The 20,736-nt window shown below is 38.8% G+C and overlaps 1 protein-coding gene across 17 annotated transcripts in view; it reads left to right on the forward strand.

Moving 5' to 3' along the window:
- The window catches only part of LOC140481497 (protocadherin Fat 3-like), a 792,082-nt gene that overhangs the window by 690,254 nt on the left and 81,092 nt on the right, over positions 1-20,736 (forward strand). For all 17 annotated transcript variants that reach the window (XM_072577785.1, XM_072577787.1, XM_072577788.1 and 14 more), the window contains 4 exons: positions 3,171-3,308; positions 7,242-7,385; positions 16,679-16,876; positions 18,607-19,405. In XM_072577785.1, coding sequence (XP_072433886.1) covers positions 3,171-3,308; positions 7,242-7,385; positions 16,679-16,876; positions 18,607-19,405 — 1,279 coding nt within the window. The remainder of the gene's footprint in view (positions 1-3,170; positions 3,309-7,241; positions 7,386-16,678; positions 16,877-18,606; positions 19,406-20,736) is intronic.

A 20,736-nucleotide genomic window follows, 5' to 3' on the forward strand; every position in this document is an offset into this window, starting at 1 on the left:
TTCCCCTGTCAAGGCAGAAGTGCTGTCACAGAAGGATCTCTTATGCTTAAAATAAGCCTACTCTGATGAGATCATCTTTCAGTTATCTAAACTCTCAGGGTTCAGCCAAATGTATCAGTGCAGCCATTTATTGATCAGTCCTCCTTCCCAAGAACTCTAATATCGAACATGTCTTGTGTATTTATTAGATAACATTAATATGGAGTCCAAAGTCGATATTCAAAGCTTTCAAAATCTTTCCTTATTGACATTTCTGCTCCTGAATGAGACTTGGGCTATATTGTGTCTTGTGGTACTCTTTTCCCAACATGGATAATAGGATTGGAGCTCTTATTTGTGCAGGTTTTCTTCTCATTAATTCTGTTGCTATTTCATTGTTTTGTTAATGAGGATAGAAGACATTTCTAGTTCTGTCTTCTATCTCCTTTCACTTGCACAGCAGCAGAGAGAGGAAAATTCTTAGCCATGTTAATTTGTCTAGTGATTCAAAGTTGAGAACTTTTAAAGAAATTTTTCATTTCAGTTGTTACATCTGACTGAGGAAGTGCACTTGAAATCAGGCTTCATTTTTCCTGAAGTCATCACAAAAGTTAAATATTTTGTTTCAAAATACATAGAATTCCCCAATTTACCTGTCTTTGAGACCCAGGTTGATGGAAAACACAAACAATACTGTACTTAACAGTAATGACTATTAATTAGAAGTGAGTAGACACTAGTAACAGATAAGCAATTATGGAATGTAAGCATGAAGTTCTACTTATTCACTTATATACTCCCCTTATACACAAGCACATACACAATGTACATGTGTGCATCCATGTATAGAAAAGAAATGGATATTTAAGGACAGGGGACACTGGGAAAGCAGTTCAGTGATTTCTGTTCATTGGCTCTGGTGAAATGGTTCTTCAGCTGATCAGAATGCTGCTTCTCAGTCTCCCTTTTTTGGATGCTTCCACTAGTTTTCAAGAGGTACAGCATGGCTAGTTTACTTATAAAAGGTCTCTGACTTCTTTACTTAAAGTCACAGCTTGCAGCAACTGCTGAAGGAATGATAAATTGGATTTATTCAGGCTTAAAATAGCTTTTACTGCAGAGAACAGTGAGAGTTCCTAAGCTGGTGGAGATCTGATGACTTCTCTTTTTCTTGTGCACAGCCCCAAGCTTCTACCTGAGAGCTTGTTGGCAACCAGCTGGCCTTTGCCATCGATAACTGATTGGTCTATAGATAAGTAATCAGCTTCTTGTTACAAACCAGAGCTCCATTTGTACACAAAGCTTCAACCCATCTACCAACGTCACTTTCCTGATTCAACAAACAAATCTATAATCAATGCTTACACTGAATGCCAGGTTACTTGCTTTCAAAACATTCATCAGTCCTTGGTTTTTAACAGTTTTTTCTGAATGCGCAGTTTTTATATTTTTTATTTCAGTAAGTGACTACGTTAAAGCTTTAAAAATCCACATATTTTCAGCTGAGCATTCCTTCCTGTCTCCCCTACAAACAGAGGAACCTCGATTATCCGCACGAGATGGGCGGACAGTATTTCGTTTGGATAATTGATTATTCGGTTAATTGATTCAATACCTTTCCTCTGGGGCTCGGAGTTTTCAGTTCCGTCCGCTCCCCTTTCAGGAGACTAGGCAAGCCTCCGTCAATCCTCCACCATCCAACCCCATCTGCCCACACAACAGTCCGCTGCCCAACCCTGTCCAACACCGCTTCCTCATCTGCCCCCCCCAAACCAATCCAACACCACCCCCTCATCCACGCCCCCAACCCTGTCCAACACTGCCCCCTCATCTGCTCCCCCAACCCCGTCCAATACCGCCCCATTCCCCCACCCATCCCCAACTCTGTCCAAACCCATGCACACCCCTTTTAACTGCAACTTTTTGACAGGTTCCACCTTTGCCCTGTTCAGGACAATGTTGGAGAGATTATCTAGGGAAGGGACTTCAGAGTATATCCTTGTGTCGAACTCCAGGGAGCATGTGGAGAGAGAGAGCGCGGGCGGGCGGTCAGTTATTTGGAGACAGTGCCTGGGCTCCCATCGATGTCCAGGATTGTTCACAACAGCATTTCAGTTAGCCGAGTTCACTTTTAATCATTGTAAACAAAAGACGCGATCAGTGTTGGAAACCCCTCTTTGATGTAATGTTTCTATCGGGACCTTGACATCATCTTCGGATAATCCGAAATTTGTATAATTGATATTCGGATAATCGAGGTTCCTCTGTACTTAGCTATCTTACAGCTCTGAAAATTCACCCAATACTAGTGCTTGACTCCTGAAACAAGGTTTAAAGCAATATGTTTTATTGGCTGACAAGACTGCACACAAAGGCACTTCTAGCAATAATAGGTGGTTACCCCAAGCCAGCCAATACGTGAAGTACAACTCTACTTCTCCCAATAGCTAGGAACTAGACTAAGGCAAAGTGTAAATTATGCTTCCAATTATTTGCAGTTGGTAACCACCTTCTATTGCACCACATTGTAACTTAAACTCCAACAAAACTTCAATTTTGAGCTCTTTCCCCCGTTCCCTGCAACAGCTCTATAATCTTGATACTACCCTCTTTGTCTTGGTGCTGTTATGCTTTGGAAGCACTGTGGCTGGAAGACTATTTGTATGTTGTAATTTCAAAGTGACTGTGCATAGATTGTATTTATTTCCTGAGAGCAGACTGTGTCACAGGCTGCTATTTGTGCAGCTCACAAAGGTTTCTTTAATTATGCTAATGAAGAACAAAAACAACACAGTCTGTCCTCGAAGAATTGACAGAGTTTGCACAGCACTGCTTTGAAGTCACACTTTGAAACAATAATTAACCTCATTAACTGTAGCAACTACACTTTCCCCTCTGCTTTCAAAATCTTCCTCCAAAGCAAACCTTTTAAGCATGCCTTTGGCCAACTCTCCAAAATCCGGCTTGGCATCTGTTTTACCACTCAAACTAAGCTTTAAAATGTTTCATTAGGTTAGAGTTATTATCAGAATGGAAGTTGTATTTGTTAATATATCACTGCAAGTATACTGATGGCAAGTACTTCCATTTTCATTTCTTGTTTTGAATGTAACATTTATGAAGTTTGACCACGATAGAAGTGCTATTTCTTACTGAATTTCTCAATATTAACCTAGAGTTTATTTGCCTAGGTTCTGGCAGAAGATTGCGATAGTCAGATCAATGCACAGATTAATTTTTCCATTGTGAATGGAGACCCAGACAACTACTTCAATATTCATCCAGTCACAGGTTTAATCAAGGTCAAAGAGCGACTTGATAGAGAAAAAGTAAGAAAACATTGATCATAGAACCTTGTTTTACCATCCTGTTGAAATATTTCCAATTTAAATTGTTCTGTTCCTTTCAAGGTAAATGTGCTGTGTGAATAGTATTGATCCTTATAGATCAATGTTCATTTCAACACCTTATGTTAGCTGGGGTTAAAATTGACATTCTGCATTCAGCCATTACATTTCTAGGCTTCCTACAGAGAAACTACAAGCAAAATTCATTCTCCTGGTTTCTGCAAAGTGCTATTTCATTGATGCTTTTATGTATTTAAGTTGTAATTTAATGTGACTTTCAAGATGTGAAAAGCATAAACAAGCCACTCGGCATGCTGAGGTCCCCCACATAATTATATGACTGTAAATAATTGAGGATTTGACTAACAAAATAATTAAATTGCAGTGCAAGGAAAAATACAGTAAATGCAAATTTCAAAATAACACGTCTCTCATTTTAAGCCAACTTTGAGTAATTAATCAGGACCAATCAAGGAAAATGAGTATTAGCAGAGATAAATGTACATCAACGATCAGAAGTATTATCCTTCCGGATCTCTCCTCCAAGAGTAGAATACCTTCCTTTACCCATCATTTTATTGTCAACTGCAAAAAAAAATCTGTGGTTTCTGATATCAAATTATAGAATAATAAAACCAAACTACAATCTCTTTTTGATTCACTCCTGACAGCAAAAAGCAACCCCACATTCCAGTGCAAAGAAGAAAACTGATGATCTAACAGTAAGAATGCTGTTTCAGATTAAGATCTAATAAGATATAAGGAGAAATTACTTCCTTCAAAGGCTTGTGAATCTGGAATCTCTGAAGGAAGCGATAGACAAATTTTAATTAGTAACAGGTTGAAGGATGAGCACGAAAGTGAAGTTGAGGCTGAAATGACATGAGCCATGATCATATCGAATAACAGAGCAGTGTTGAAAGACTGAACTGTCTACACTTGCGCCTAGTACTTATAGTTCTGTGTTCTTATACTTTGTAAGCACATTAATGTTGCATTATTCTGATGAAATATGGAACTGAGATTTTGTGTACCAATTCTGAGAAGCAGTGAGCTGGGCTTTCAAAAGGGAAGTTACTTCTGACAAAATGGATAGAGCCAAGATTACTGCAGGGCCTCCAAAAAGCTGCTTTATGGCTATTAATGCAGCTTCTTCAAGCTGCCTGTTAAGTTCTTCTTAGCAGTTACAGGAAGACAGATTCACGGTCATACAATCTTACATCAACAAAGGTGATTAACAAAGCAGTTCTTAAAAGTGAAGGAGAGGCAAAAATTATTCAAGTGATCCAAAGGACACTACCCCTTTCTGTTCCAACTTGATGGCAGATAATAGATGCCACCTTAAATGCAGTCTTGTCTTTCGGTCGAAAGATCATGAATTTCAAGTCCTATTCCAGGACATGGTTATAATATTTAGGTAACAGAGTATCTGGAAATGCTGATTTATTAATGTTGTATTATTCTGATGAAATATGGCACTGAGATTTTGCTTCACAATTTTTTTGAATTTAATAATCACTGAACTATTGCAGGCCATCCAGCCTGTTGTATCTGTACGGTACTCCATAGGAGCAATTTCCTGAGTGTCATTCACCTGCATTGACTCCCTGGGTCTGCACATTCTTTCTTTTCTGATAGCAATTTAATTATTAATGAATGAATCCACTGATCCTGCCTATGACACATTGTCAGGCAGATTCTTAATGCTTGATGCATCAAAACATTTCTTTCCTTCATGGTGCCATTGTCTCTTTTACCAGTCACCATAAATCCGTGTCCACTTTTTCTCAATTCCCTCACCAAAGAAACAGTTATTTTTTCCAATCTACTGTGGTCAAACTCCTCATGATTTGAATACCTCTATCAAATTCCCTTTCAACTTCCTCCAGGAAAAATAGTCTCAGCTTTTACAATCTAACTCTGTAACTGAAGTTCTTCATCTCTCAAACCTTCACTCTGCACTGTCTTCAGATCTTTCCTAAACTATGGCACCCAGAACTTGGGCACAAGTTGAGGCAGAACGGTGTTCTGTACAATAATATAAAACAAACAACTGCAGATGCTAGAAACCTGAAATAAAAATAGAAATTACTGGAGGAAGTCAGCATGTCTGGCAGTATCTGGGAGAGAAAGCAGTGTTAAGTGTTTTGAGTTCAGTCACCCTTCTTCAGAACTGTCAGTATTTTGGAAAGAGTGGTATATATGCTGAAGTCAGAGCAGTGGGGTAAAGTAGTCCATGGTTGGAGATGAAGCCTTGACAGAGAGGATGACTGTTAGGCAGACAAAGGGATGGATGATCATATGCAAGGGAGAAAGAAAACTGATGGTAAGTAGGTAAAAATAGGTTGGCTATGCTGAAAGCAATCTCTGTCATGACAGGGCCTGGGGTGTGGGAGTGTGTCAAGAACCTAAAGTAAATTGTTGAAAAATTATTGAACTTAATTCTGAGTCCTGGAGGCTGCAGGGTCCCCAAGCAGTAAATGAGTTACTATTCTTCTAGCTTGTGCTGAGTTTCACTGAAGCACTGTAACATACTCGAGACAGAAATGTAGATCAGGGAACATGGCGATGTGTTAAAGTGAAAGGCAACTGGAAGCACGGAATCATTTTCATGCACAGAATGTAGGTATTTTGCAAAATGGTTGCCCAGTTTCATCCCCAATGTAGAATAAACCACAATGTGAGCAACAAATAAGTAAACTACATAGATTGAAGCACTGCTTCACCTGGAAGGTGTATCGAGAGCCTTTGATAGTGAAAAGGGAGGAAGTAAATGGCCAGTGTTGCACCTTCTGCTACAGCATGCTGGTGCAGACTCGTTGGGCTGAATGGCCTCTTGCTGCACTATAAGGATTCTGTAATTCAATTGTCTACTCTATTTACTGACTTCAATGCCCTTTTCATTATTATTACATTATTATTATTCATTATTATGTTATTAATGTCTAAAATATTAATATATAATTTATATCCCTATGAGAGTCCAAATATCACCCCTTGGAGGTCGCCACAACAAAATATTCTCCAGTCTGATGAACATCTATTAACCACTGCACTCACTTTTGTATCACTCATCCAATTTGGGATCTATGTTGCTACTTTCTTTATTTTATGCACAATGTCTAGCGCACAACTCTATTGTGTGACACTTTTTAAATGGCTTCTGGAGGTTCCTACATGCTACATCAATGAAATGATCTTCTTAACTCATCAAAAATGTCATGTTAGTTAAACATAATTTATCTTAATAAATCTGTGCAGGCTTTCCTAAATTAACCCATATTTGCCCAAGTGACAATTAGGTACGCTGAATTAGCATGTTTAGTATCTTCTCTCCCACCCTATTTATACTGTCTGGTTTGTAGTTTCTGCTTACAGTAATCTCATAGTTGTTTATAAGTTTATGAACTGTGGATGCAGAATGTCAATCACCTTTGTTCAAATATTACCCGAGGTTTGTTGTATGAACTGTATGACAAGGTTTTGATATAGCAAGCCGTTTGGCATGGATTGTACTGGTTGTGGAACCACACAAATCATTAACATTCTTATAGCAATTTTATTTAATGAAGATGAGCGTCAATTTTAAATAAGTAGCTAATCTGTCAGTTAAAATGGGATTCCGAGGATTTTAATTTGTGTTTTCATTTTAGCATAGCAAATTCATGCTCAGATGATGAAATTGTTGGAACTTATCTCCAAGATTCAGTAACTGGCTATTTTAACCAACATATTGCAGTATTGCAAAGGCTCATGAGTAGTACAAGATTTTGCAAGACTGTTTGGTTTGAATTTGAGTCATGAGAATACCTCTAAGTATTATGCAATTAAGGAAATCTTTCTATCAAATGCTCTTGAATGCTTTGAATAAACTTTGTAAATTATCTTGTAATGATAATTTAATTGCTCCAACAGATATCTGGGTATTCATTAACTGTGCAAGCCAAAGACAGTGGAACACCTTCTATGTCATCTACAGTTACTGTGAATATTGATGTCTCTGATATTAATGATAATCCTCCTGATTTCATCCCAGCAAATTATTCAGCTGTCATTCAGGTATATCTCTGAAATAGCTCCAATTCATGTTCCCAATGTATATTATTTGAATTGATAAACTGAGATAAGACAGGTTTTAATGTGCATCATGCTTTTCATGTGTCTTTATGTCAACTCATTTAGATTAGTTAAATCAGAGCCATTTTTGCAAGAACTTAGCTTCTGACATCATCAGGAAATATTCTGTGTTAGAATTGTTCTAATACTGATATATTTTGTAATTTTTGATGGATCTGAGGCATATTACTTGGGTACCCAGTTCTCAGGTGAGTTTATATATTCTTCTTTATATGTTCTTTTGAAAACTTGTATAGTAAATTAGGAAGCACAGAAGCAAAAAAAAATTTCATTTCTGTCCCCCCCAAAATTAGTATCTTTCAATTGTCCACTTCTTCAAATACCTTGCAGGCTCCCCCTTAAATTGTTCACCCTTCCTGCCTGCAGTGCCTCACTGAACGTCTTGTTCCATATATTCAGCACACCCTGCGATAAACAGTAAAGGTTTGACCGTCTGTGGACTTTTTATTTTGTGGTCTTTGTAGCAATCTCAAACATTTTATGATGGTTCAGTTTTAGTATCCTCTTAATCTCGAATCGCATCATTCGTGAGATCTCCTACTTCTGGAATGAAATCCCAGAATTTTCTATCTCTCTGCTAAGGATCAATTGTTTTGAGCTAGGATTCAATACAGTCTTCTGTGTTTGCTGCACAGTAGCAGGCAGAAATGTAGTAGTTCTCAAATTTTGAATATGTATACATTGCCTTATATATGGGCACACCTCCTGATATAGTTTGTCCATTGATGTGATCTAGTTTGTCCATTGCATTGTTACTTTCAAGAATCTATCAACAGATTTTTTTGTGTTATGTTAAGTCTTAGAGTGCATAGCAACTTAGTTGAGATTCACAGGTGCTAAATTCTCTAACTTTTAAAAACAAATCTGGGAATTGTGAGAAGAACAAATCTGAACTAGATTTATTTCTTCTGATGCTGTTAGTTTGCATGATTGTTATTGCAACCAGAGCTAAAAACAGCCTTCCACCCTGACCTCAGATTTACCTGGACTGTCTCAGACTCCTCCCTCCCCTTCCTAGACCTCTCCATTTCTATCTCGGGCGACCGACTCAACACAGACATTTACTACAAACCGACCGACTCCCACAGCTACCTAGATTACACCTCCTCTCACCCTGCCCCTGTAAAAACGCCATCCCATATTCCCAATTCCTCCGCCTCCGCCATATCTGCTCCCAGGAGGACCAATTCCACTACCGAACAACTCAAATGGCCTCCTTCCTCAAAAACTGCACTTTCCCCTCTGACGTGCTCGATGATGCTCTCCACCCCATCTCCTCCACTTCCCGCACCTCCACCCTTGAACCCCACCTCTCCAATCGCCACCAGGACAGAACCCCACTGGTCCTCACCTTCCACCCCACCAACCTCCGGATACATCGTATCATCCTCCGTCATTTCCGCCACCTCCAGACAGTCCCCACCACCAGGGATATATTTCCCTCTCCACCCCTATCAACATTCAGGAGAGACCGCTCCCTCCACGACTCCCTCATCAAGTCCACACCCACCACTAACCCAACCTCCACTCTCGGCACCTTCCCCTGCAACCGCAAGTCGTGCAAAACTTGCGCCCACATCTCACCCCTCACCTCCCTCCAAGGCCCCAATGGATCCTTCGATATCCGTCGTAAATTCACCTGCACCTCCACACACATCATTTACTGTATCCGCTGCACCCGATGTGGTCTCCTCTACATTGGGGAGACAGGCCGCCTACTTGCAGAACGTTTCAGGAAACACCTCTGGGACACCTGCACCAACCAACCCAACCACCCCGTGGCTGAACACTTTAACTCCCCCTCCCACTCCGCCAATGACATGCAGGTCCTTGGCCTCCTCCATCGCCAGACCCTGGCCACACCACAGCTGGAGGAAAAGCGCCTCATGTTCTGCCTAGGAACCCTCCAACCACATGGGATGAACTCAGATTTCTCCAGCTTCCTCATTTCCCCTCCCTCCACCTTATCTCAGTCCCAACCCTCGGATTCAGCACCGCCATCTTGACCTGCAATCTTCTTCCTGACCTCTTCGCCCTCATCCCCTCTCCGGCCTATCACCCTCACCCTCATCTCCTTCGACCTATCCCCCCTACCTTTTATGTCAGCCCGCTTGGCACACTAGCCTCATTCCTGAAGAAGGGCTTATGCCAGAAACGTCGATTCTCCTGCTCCTCGGATGCTGCCTGGCCTGCTGTGTTTTTCCAGCACCACATTTTTCAACTCTACCAACTTAACCTGCAAGTTTACCTTAAGAGAATTCTGCACTCAGACTCCCAAGTCCCTTTGCACTTCAGATTTCTGAATTTTCTTCCCATTTAAAAAATAGTCCATGCCTCTATTCTTCCTATCAAAGTGCTTAACCTTCTACTTTCTCATGTTGTATTCCATCTGCCACTTCTTTGCCCACTCTGCTAACCTGTCCAAATCCTTCTGCAGCCTCCTCAATGCTACCTGTCCCACCTTTGTATCATCTGCAAACTAAACTAGAATGCCATCCGTTCCTACATCTAGATCATTAATGTATAAAATGAAAAGTTGTTAGCCCAGCACTGACCCTTGGGGAACACCACTAGTCACTGGCTGCCATCCTGAGAAGGATCCTTTTTAACCTCTCACTCTGCTTTCTGTCAGACAGCCAATCTTGTATCTATGCTAGTATCTTGCCTCTAACACCATGGGACTTAACTTACTCAACAGCCTCCTGTGTGGCACCTTGTCAAAAGCCTCCTGGAAGTCGAGGTAGATAACATTCATTGGCTCTCCTTGGCCGAATCTGCTCATTATCTCCTCAAAGATTTGTAACAGATTTGTCAGACATAACCTCCACTTGATGAAACCACATTGACTTTGCCCTATTTTGCCATGCATTTTCAAGTATTCAAAAATCTCATCTTTCACAATGGACTCCAAAATCTTACAAATGACCTCACGCTAATCGGCCTGTAATTTCCTGCAGTTTGCTTTACTCCCTTCTTAAACAGGAGGGTTACATTAGTGATTTTCCAGTCCTCTGGATCCCTTTCTGACTCCAGTGATTCCTGAAAGACTGCCACTAACGCCTTCACTATCTCTTCAGCTATCTCCTTCAGAACTCTGGGATATAGTCCATCATGTCCAGTTGATTTATCCACCTTCAGCCTTCCAGTTTTTTTTCTTGGTGATGGCCACCATCCTCACCTCCTGAGAAGGATCCTTTTTAACCTCTCACTCTGCTTTCTTGACTCTCTTGAATGTTTGGGATGTAACCCATGTGTGAAGACGCTGTTCCTTTAACAGGGTTAGATTGTCCTTGGTTTTTTCAGAGAGGTTGTAAGCACAGGTTTCAAAAGTCTGAGCTTAAGTGGATTTTAGGGCTAATTTGTTTACAGCTAACAGATGCTGCCTCAGGTAGAAGGCTTTCAAGTTTAAAAGAATACTGTAATGAAAGGGGAGTGGCCTGTTCTCGCAGCTCAGCTATTCTTTGGTTTCAATGGAGCTGTGTGTGTGTGAGAGAGAGAGAGAGAGAGAGAAGAAAGACTGCAGGACCCTCTCTCTCTGACTTCATTCCTGTAAGAACTTGTATTTCATTTTACCTTTTGTGTCAAGGGGTATTTATGGGGATTGTTGCAAGCATTTTAAAACAGCATCATTATGTTGGGATAGTCTGTTGGGTTTTTGGATAGGATAAGTTATTCCGGGTATTCTATTTTCTGTTCTTTGTGTTTCGTTCAGTAATCTTGTAAATAAATTCTGTTTAGTTTAAAACTAAGTAGTCTGGCCAGCTGATTCTCTCCTGGAATATCCATTGTACACCTGCTTAAAATCAGATAACAAAGTTAGGGTCTGGGCTAACTTTTTGAAATGTTTTGAAGGATCTGGCCTGGTCCATAACATGTGTCTTCCAGCGTGAAGACAGATATAAAGTACTTATTCGCTTGCTCAGCCATTTCTTTAGTCCCCATTACAACTTCTGTAGCATCATTTCCCAGCATCCCAATACCCACTTTTGCCTGTCTTTTGTCCTCTATGTATCTAAAGAAACTCTTGCAATCAACTTTTATATTACTGGCTAACTTACCCTCATATTTAATCTTCTCCCTCCTTATGTCTCTTTTTCCATTGTCCTCTGTTGGTCTTCATAGGCTTCCCAATCCTCTGGCTTTCCACTGCACTTTGCTGCATTAAATGCTTTCTCTTTTGCTTTTATCTGGATCTGTTTCTGGAAGACAACCTGAGCAAGAAGAATTTTAGTACAACTGGTGGGAAATTTTCCCAGTCGGTTCTCCGATACTGCTTTGATTGCCTTGCCAAAGAAAAAAAGTCAGGAGGGGATATGTAATTTATTAGCAGAGTACCAGTTGACATCTTGATCCAAACCATCAAACCGTCATTCAGTAACCAGACACCCCAAAACCCCCATTAACAACTAGAGTATGGTGGGAACTGGCACTTAACTGGTCACTTAAAGTTTCAGTTGCCCCAAGGACAGGCTGACACTTAATAACTGCTTTGCCACTGTTAAAATGTGACATTTTTGACACATCAATGTTCCCTCCTCCTCCAACAAGCATTTGGCCAGCATTTTTGCAGTAGTAGTGGGGAAAAGGCTTCATGCCTTCATGCTTAAATCTCATATCTTTGCACCAGTCTTCCATAACTGACTCTTCTTTATTATTTTCAGTTCTGTCTGCCATAATGTTGTGACACCTGAAAATGAGGAGAAAGTGAGAACTGCAGATGCTGAAGATCAGAGTTGAGTGTGTGGTGCTGGAAAAGCGCAGCAGGTCAGGCAACATTCGAGGAGCAGGAGAATCTACGTTTCAGGCATAAGCCCTTCATCAGCAAAATGATTTTGCTGATGAAAGGCTTTTGCCTAAAATGTTGATAATCCTGCTCCTTGGATACTGCCTGACCTGCTTTACTTTTCCAGCCCCACATACGCAACACTTAAATTATACTTTGATATTTTCATGTTCCTGGTTCCAAATAACTTATACAGCCCATAGATAGCTGTGGCCACAGCAGTGGAGGAGCTCCTTCATATCAATAAAGTTTTATTAAACGCCACTAGATCATCCTCTTTTCAATCTCCCCATACACCTTTATACATTTTTTATGGTTTTTATACCACTTGTGTTGCAAGGTTTCAATAGCCTTGTTAATATATATCTATATCACACCCACCAACTTTGTGACCAACAAGATTCATCAGTTGCTGAGAATTTTTCTTTGACTGAATTTATTGTCATTCCATTATCTGAATGTCTTGTTTTATGATATGAATGTTTTATTAGCTGCCTGTTGAAGAGGTTTCCATGTAGAATTCTGCATCATTCCTCCTTAGCACTAAAAAGCAATCAGTATCTCAATATGTTGACCTCACCTATGACACCATTGATCAAAGTCTGTGTAAAACATCATTTTTCTGGAACTAATCAGGTTGGGCAGTATCTGTGGGGAAAGAACAAAGTCAATGTTTTAGTCTGCTTTTTTCAGAACTTTCAGAAGTTAGAAATGTAAGGCTTTAACCAAGGAGAGTATGGAAAAAGAACAAATGGGTAACTGTGATAATGCTTGACAGCATGTAATTATACCAAAAGGTTTGAGTGACTGTGTTCATGTCCAGTATAACTCTACTTGGGAATCTGAAGAAAGGTCATAATGGAGTCAAACTTAACTCTATTTGCTCTTCATAAAAGCTGGTTGACATGCTGAATTTTTCCATTCTGTTTTAATTTCAGGTTTCCAGAATCCACCGTGTTTTGCTTCTGTTATGTACCAGTATCTGTATTTGATTATTGCTTATCAGCACATAAGATGTTGTGAAATTTGAAAGGGTTCAGAAAATATTTCCAAGGATGTTGCCAGGGTTAGAGGATTTGAGCTATAGGGAGAGGCTGAACAGGCTGGAGCTGTTTTCCCTAGAGTGTCGGAGGCTGAGGGGTGACCTTATACAGGTTTACAAAATAATGAGGAGCGTGGATAGGATAAATAGACAAAATCTTTTCCCTGGGGTCAGGGAGTCCAGAACTAGAGGGCATAGGTTTAGGGTGAGAGGGGAAAAATATAAAAGAGACCTAAGGGGCAGATGGTGGTACGTGTATGGAATGAGCTGCCAGAGAATGTGGTAGAGGCTGGTGCAATTGCAACATTTAAGAGGCATATGGATGAGTATATGAATAGGAAGGGTTTGGAGGGATATGGGCCGGGTGCTAGCAGGTGGGACTAGATTGGGTTGGGATATCTGGTCGGCATGGATAGGTTGGACCAAAGGGTCTGTTTCCATGCTGCACATCTCTGTGACTCTAATAGCTTATAACTTCGGTCTCCTTTCCAACTGCACCATTCTTCCTTTATCTTTCTCCAAATCTCTGATCATTTTCTCTGTACCTTGGCTTATTTGCCATCTATGCATGAAAATTAATATTTCTAAATTGAGTAAAGGCTATCTTATTTCTTAAATATGCTAAGTCTCAAAACTTGTGCTAAACTGGGAAGTTGGAACACTTCTTTCTTACTAATCTTTCTAAATCTCGTGGTGGATGTAAATTTTCCTCCCTAAATTGTTCCTTATATAGCACCGGATCTGAGTTGCTTATCAGCCCTGATTCTCTGTTGGGCTCACTTGGCAGTAAGTTGGATATCTGCATTCCATGCAGACTTTGTGCAGCCTGAAGCAGGTTCTGTGGTTGCCTGCTTCTTTACTCAAAGGCCTCTCAGTTTACCTGGACTATCTGGCTAGCATTGTTAATTTTGTCATTTTTCACTAGAAAGTTATGCATAGGATATTTTCAGTTCAGGCCTTGGTTGGTTTTAATAGCACTTGAATCTTCATATCATCATCTTTTGTCTGTTTCTGCCAAAGAACAGTCAACCTTGCAAAAATAACAGAAATTTCAATTACATGTGTGCCCTTTCTCTGGACATCCTTTCAGATTTTCTTATTTGCATTTCTTATTCAACTCAAAACAGCAAATTCTGAGCCAGCTGAAAATTTTTGTTCCAATGCTAAAATGTAACATGTAAGGAATAAAAACAACATAGAATGGAGCCAGAGATATACCTACCATTATATTAAATGCATTGAGAACTTTTATGCTCAGTCTGGTACCAAATGTTCCCAGTAGAAATTTGATCATCTTCAGATCAAATTCGTTGGACTGTTATGCCAGGTGATGGTCTACCACTGTCCATTGAACGAAACCTTGTTAAGATATTTTCCATGTGCAGGGACATTGCCATCAGGGTCTCTTTCTTGTTAAGCATTCAGATATTCTTGATTTGGAGATGCCGGTGTTGGACTGGGTGTACAAAGTTAAAAATCACACAACACCAGATTATAGTCCAACAGGTTTAATTGGAAGCACTAGCTTTCAGAGCGCTGCTCCTTCACCAGGTGGTTGAGGGGTCGCATTTTTTCAATGTTGCCTCCTCTTCAACTCATGCTGTGCAGCGTTTCGGAAAGTTAATGCCTCTGAAGTTACACTAACATTTTAGGAATATGGTTTATCACTGGCAATGGTTTTTAGGCAGCTCAGCAAAATGATAGACCAGTTGTTGTGATATTAATGGGTTCCCCCCCATATCTGCTTTGTGGATCATTGTTAATTTCCAGAATCTCAGGCAACTGTTCAGCTGTAAGGATTTAGTGAAGATCTTGACAATCACAGCCACTATTTCATCCAGTGTCTCAATAAACATTTTCCCAGAAGATCTGTCTCATTTTGTATACATCAAAACGGTGATCAGTATGTCTTTTTCCGAGTATTGTTTGTTGTTTACTTTTTTATTCTCCTTTGGATAGTGAGGGTTTTTTTTTTGTTCCCTGGGTCCTTGCTGACATGCTTGGATTTCTGCAGCTGTAAATATATATAGGGTAAAGCAATTTGTACAGTGGCAATTCAAATCTTGAAACAATTCTAATTATGCAAAGTAATACTCTTTTTCCAGTTTTGATGAAAAAGTTAGTACTTTGCTGTAAGCAGTGTAGAGGGCATTTTAAGATCTTCGGTCTGTGGATCTGACGCCAGAATCATTCGATCTTTTGGTCCTCATCAACTTCTCTGCAATAAATATTGATCTACACTTTATCACTGTCCTGGGTTAGTTAGCAGAGCTTGGTCTGTGGATGATTGGTGTATTTATGACCTTGCATGGATCATGTTTTAATACAGGTTGCTCCTGGTTATACTTTTAATCATTGAGTTGTTTGGAGGGTGTTTCACGGTGATGCCTAGCAAGGTTTCTTACTCTTTGTTTCCTAACACACCTCATTAATTATCTACCACACACTATTGGTTGCCCCTCAAGGTCCCTGCTCCCCCAAGAAGGAAAAGGTGAAAACATATGTTCATGCTGAACTATAAATTTACAATAACATCTTTGAAATCTTTGAAAGTCTTTTTCTGCTTATGACTTTTGACATATAAAACACATTTTGGACTTTTAAAAAAAGTATTTAATCATTTCAAAAGATCTTACCTATGTCAACCTATACCCTTCCATGCATCCCTAATGATCCTTCATGTCCTCCATGGCAACTTATGCTCCTCCACTTATCCCAGTGTTCCTTCATCCCAATTCCTCTTCAAACACTTCATGCCAACCAAAGGTACTTCCATGTCCGCGACATACACTGCATACAGAATCAATTATCCCTATAGTAATTGTGACATATATGAAAAAGAAAAATAAGCTGCTTATCTTAGTCCTATAAAAGCCTCAATTATCACAAGTAGCAGAAACCAAAAGCACGTGAAGCCTCTTTACCCAATGTAAATAAAAGATGTAAGCAAAAGAGCCATCAATAAGATTTTTTTTAAACTTTGGATCTAACTGTCTGGACAAACAGATGTCTGGACTCTCAGGCAAGAATACATGGCAAGAACAAAAGTCCCATTCTTGTGGGCACTGTGTGCAGAGGTGGGTGCATTGTGCCAAGAAATTTCAACTTCAGCTTTCCGCCTCGATGATGAAAATCCAGCCCGATTTCACTTTCCTTGTTAGACTGATGAATGAGATTAATACTGGAATAAATACCCTTTTTGCATCTTTATACATATCATACTGTTGACAATTTAAAATTTAAAACAATGCAACATATTTATGTTAGTGTGAAGTTCCATTATTTTCCAGAGTCTTGAAGATCTTTTTTAAAATAAAAACAAATTTATTTCGTATGCTGTTATCGTCATCACTGAATTGACATATACATTCACCTCTCATGTGTTTGAAGGAAAATAAATCTGTGGGCACCAATATCCTGCAACTTTCAGTGACTGACAAAGATTCTTCCCATAATGGGCCTCCATTCACATTCACAATAGTAGCTGGAAATCATGGGAAAGAATTTGTTTTAGATCAACACGGAGTTCTGAGATCTGCAATTGTGTTTAAACAGAGAGATGCAACAGAATACCTTCTGCATGTGCAGGTAAGAGATTGTGCCAGTCTTATACTTTAAATCCAACAGTAAGGTCATTCCACTGTTACATTTGTTTTGTTCAAAAGTGTGAATGCTGTCTGAATTCCAGGTATCTTTGATGTAAAAGAAGAAAAGGCGTGCATCAAATAAGCATTTGTTTTCGTAGATTCAGGTTTTTCTCAACTGAATTTTCTCAACTGAATATCATGGGTTGCCTATTAGAAGAAGCCAATTCAAAGCACAATATATTTTTCTGTCCTGAAACATATAATCAGCTTGTTTTGTAGTGTACAAAAGTCAAAAGAACTTTTCATTTTACTGATGCTGTTCTAGTTGGCCCAGTGCATAATTTAATGTGCAATTGATAACAAATTGGATAATGCTGGTTTTGAAATTATAGCATTTGTTCATTTATAATGATGAAATTTACTCGGTTATAAAGAAGTTTGATCTGGTTCCAAAATCAGTTTTTCGGATGGTTTATTTCCTTCAGTCAACTAAGGTAACAAATTAATTTGATTTTAAAGAGAGAAATGGTAACCCAGACAATGGCAGCCGTAAGATATAACCTTTCAATATAACCTCTATTCTGAAATTGTTAATTCATAAATTATGAAGTAAGAATGATTTATGGTCAACACATACAAAATATTTATTTTATCTTGTCTGAGGATTGCACTCAAGTTTAATTACCTCTACTACAGTACAGAGATGCATGATTTTGATAGAGATGAGGTATCCTTCTGACAGTCTACATTTCTATTTTCAATAGTTAAATGCCCTATCAATAAAACCACTACTTATTGTGTTGTTTAAAACATGTTAAAATAAAAAACATTTTTGATACAATGCATATTGTAAAGATATTACTTCAATTCTGAAAATATATTACATTTATTAATCAGCAAAACAAAATTGAGCTCACACTTTTATGAAAGAAAGTTAACATTGCTGTAAAAATACTTAAAATGATCAAGATCCCACTCTTTAACAGAACAGTTTGAAGGCTCTGAATGAGACAATCACTTTTCTGATATGGAAATGTATTTACTAATGCTCCCACATTGAGTACAACTGGACAATTTAGAAGTATTTTGATGATTTTGTTGAATTTGTATTTTACCAATGAAAGAATAAGAACAAATCTTAAAATGAATACTTCAAAACACAAAACGTGTGAATTCCCTTGGAGGGAGAGACAGCATCACGGTGTCATTTGTGTGTTTCCCCTTTGATATCAATGAAGAAACCTGCATGGAATTTACAGGTAGAATCTGGAAACATGGTCTGTTCCATTTCAGAAAGCCAGGCAGGAAAAGATAGAATTAGAGTATATCTTTACACACCGCTTCATAAACATTTATTAACAGATATCTGTGTTAATTCTGTGCACCTCCCAATTTAGCAATCTCAATTTCATGCCAGACTGCTGAGTTGCTCCAGCATTTTATTTTTAATCACAGCTATTCCATTTTTAGGAGCAATACGAATTCCCAATTAATGCTCACTTCCTCCAAGAAACACAATTCATGTGAATGTTTTTGGCCATTGGAGAATCTATATAATTTGCATAGTACTGGCCTGAAGCAAAACTGCATGTTTTTTTTAAACCTTAAACTTTAAAATTGAATGAGAATTTTGTTAAGAATCACAGTTCTGTTCAGGTGTTTAGCCCTATTGTCAAAGCTGTTTTACAGACTAAAAATGGATATGTTTGTTGTTTGTTCACAATATGACAGGCTCAGGACTCTGGCAAGCCACCACTGTCATCATCCACCTATATTCTTGTTCATGTGATTGAAGAAAGCATTCATAAACCAACAGCTATTCCACTTGAAATTTTTATTTCCACAATGGAAGATGAGTTCCAAGGAGGTGTAATTGGCAAGATCCATGCCACTGATCAAGATATGTATGACATCCTTACCTATGGTTTTAAGTCAGACCAAAGAAGTCTGTTCACTATAAATAGCCAAGATGGGAAGATTATTGCACTTGGGGGACTAGATAATGGCAATTATGTTTTGAATGTGTCTGTCAGTGATGGGCGCTTCACTGTGCCTGTTGAAGTTGTAGTTCATGTTGAGCAGGTGACACAGGGTATGTTAAACAATGCAATAAGTATTCAATTCGAAAACATCTCTCCTGAAGATTTTGTTGGACTTCACCTCCATGGATTTAGGCAGAGCCTTCGGGACATTATTGCTGCCCAAAACCAAGACACCCTTCATATCATTAGTATTCAGCCAGTTGCAGGCACACAGCAACTTGAAGTTTTCTTGGCAGTGCAAATGTACAGAAATGGGTTCTACCGATCTTCTTATTTGATTCAGAAGCTTAGTAATGCAAAAAAGGACCTAGCAAGTGGCCTCCATATTTCCACTATAATGGATAAGAGCTGCTCTGGTGAGGAATGCAAAGAACGGTATTGCGAGCAGATGACTGCTGCAGAATCACAATCCATGATGACCTACAGCACTGCAAGGATTAGCTTTGTGTTCCCCAGACACTTTAGGGATGCAACTTGCACTTGCAATGGTGAGTAGTACCAGAAGATGGAAAGTTCTCCAAGGTAGCATTTTTGAAACTATCAAATCAGTATGATTTTAAAAAGGCAAAGTCTTCTGACAGTTATCTCAATTTATCTGGTAATTTCTATGTTGTTATAAAATTCTTGGTATCATGTATTGTACAGTTTAATGTTTTCAATAGACATTTGTCTTATAGTTGCAGCATTTAAACGTGAACAGAACATTTCTTAATCAAGCAATATAGTTTAATGCTGCTAAAAATTCAATGAAATAATTGCAGACATGCTTTCTCACTTGAACCCATTTTGTGAAACAACTTGGCTGAAAAACAAGGAGACGTATAGCTTGAAAAATAGTTTTTGCTCTTATGAATGCTACTATTTATTTATTTAAAGTCAACACAGTAGAATTTCTATTTTGTGAATTGTCCAGTTACTGCATAAATTCATTTGCTCATTACCAGTCTTTACATTGTTTAATTAATGTGCTATGATGTTCAATAATAAAAAAATAACCAAAGGCCACATTAAGTTATGAAGGTTCTCCACCTGGAATCAAATTCTGCTCCTCTTCTATACCATGGTGATGAACACTTTATGGATGTGACAGGAGATACAAAAATGCCAGCAACAAATGTAGTTGCCGCAGATTTTTTAAAAAATTCCGCTCATATTTAAGTGCTTCAACGACATGTAATTGAAACAGCTGAATCTCTTTTTTTCGGTAGTGGAACATTTTTAATCAATATCAGCCATCTCCTCTAAATAACCCTAATTTTAAGTTGCTGAAATTCACTTCTTAAAAGGAACTGCAAAGTTGTTTTGCTAACTTATTGGGACGCTTTAATAAGTTTCTTCTTAAATGAAAACCAAAGTCAAATTTCGAAGCTTAAAACAAACCTTTTCGTATTCTTGCACCCAAAGAGCCAGCCTAATTTTAAAGCCTCTTTGAAGGCCTTCAAATGAGCACAATTAGCAGGAAATCTCAGTGTGATTAATTCACCGTGGGGCAGACCAGTTTATGGATAGGGTCTGCTTTCAGCAAGAGGTTTTTAAAACTAACACAAAATACCTTAGAAACATATAGTGTTGAACATAAATTGCAGTTACAATTCTGCAATCTTTTTGTGTCAATATTCTTATTTTGGCTGAAATATGTCATAAAAACAAATGTAATTGAGTAGAAACTATGCCATTGTATATTTGTTGTTTACAGCGGCTTATTAGTGTTTTGACTGAGTCTGCAAAAGATACATGTGTCTCAAGCATAAGGCACGAGTAGTTTTCTGCAGCAGCAATTTTACCTTTCTCATTCCCAACATTAATCAAGGCAGATAGT

This window comes from Chiloscyllium punctatum, chromosome 9 (assembly GCF_047496795.1).
Source record: "Chiloscyllium punctatum isolate Juve2018m chromosome 9, sChiPun1.3, whole genome shotgun sequence".
Classification (NCBI taxonomy): domain Eukaryota; kingdom Metazoa; phylum Chordata; class Chondrichthyes; order Orectolobiformes; family Hemiscylliidae; genus Chiloscyllium; species Chiloscyllium punctatum.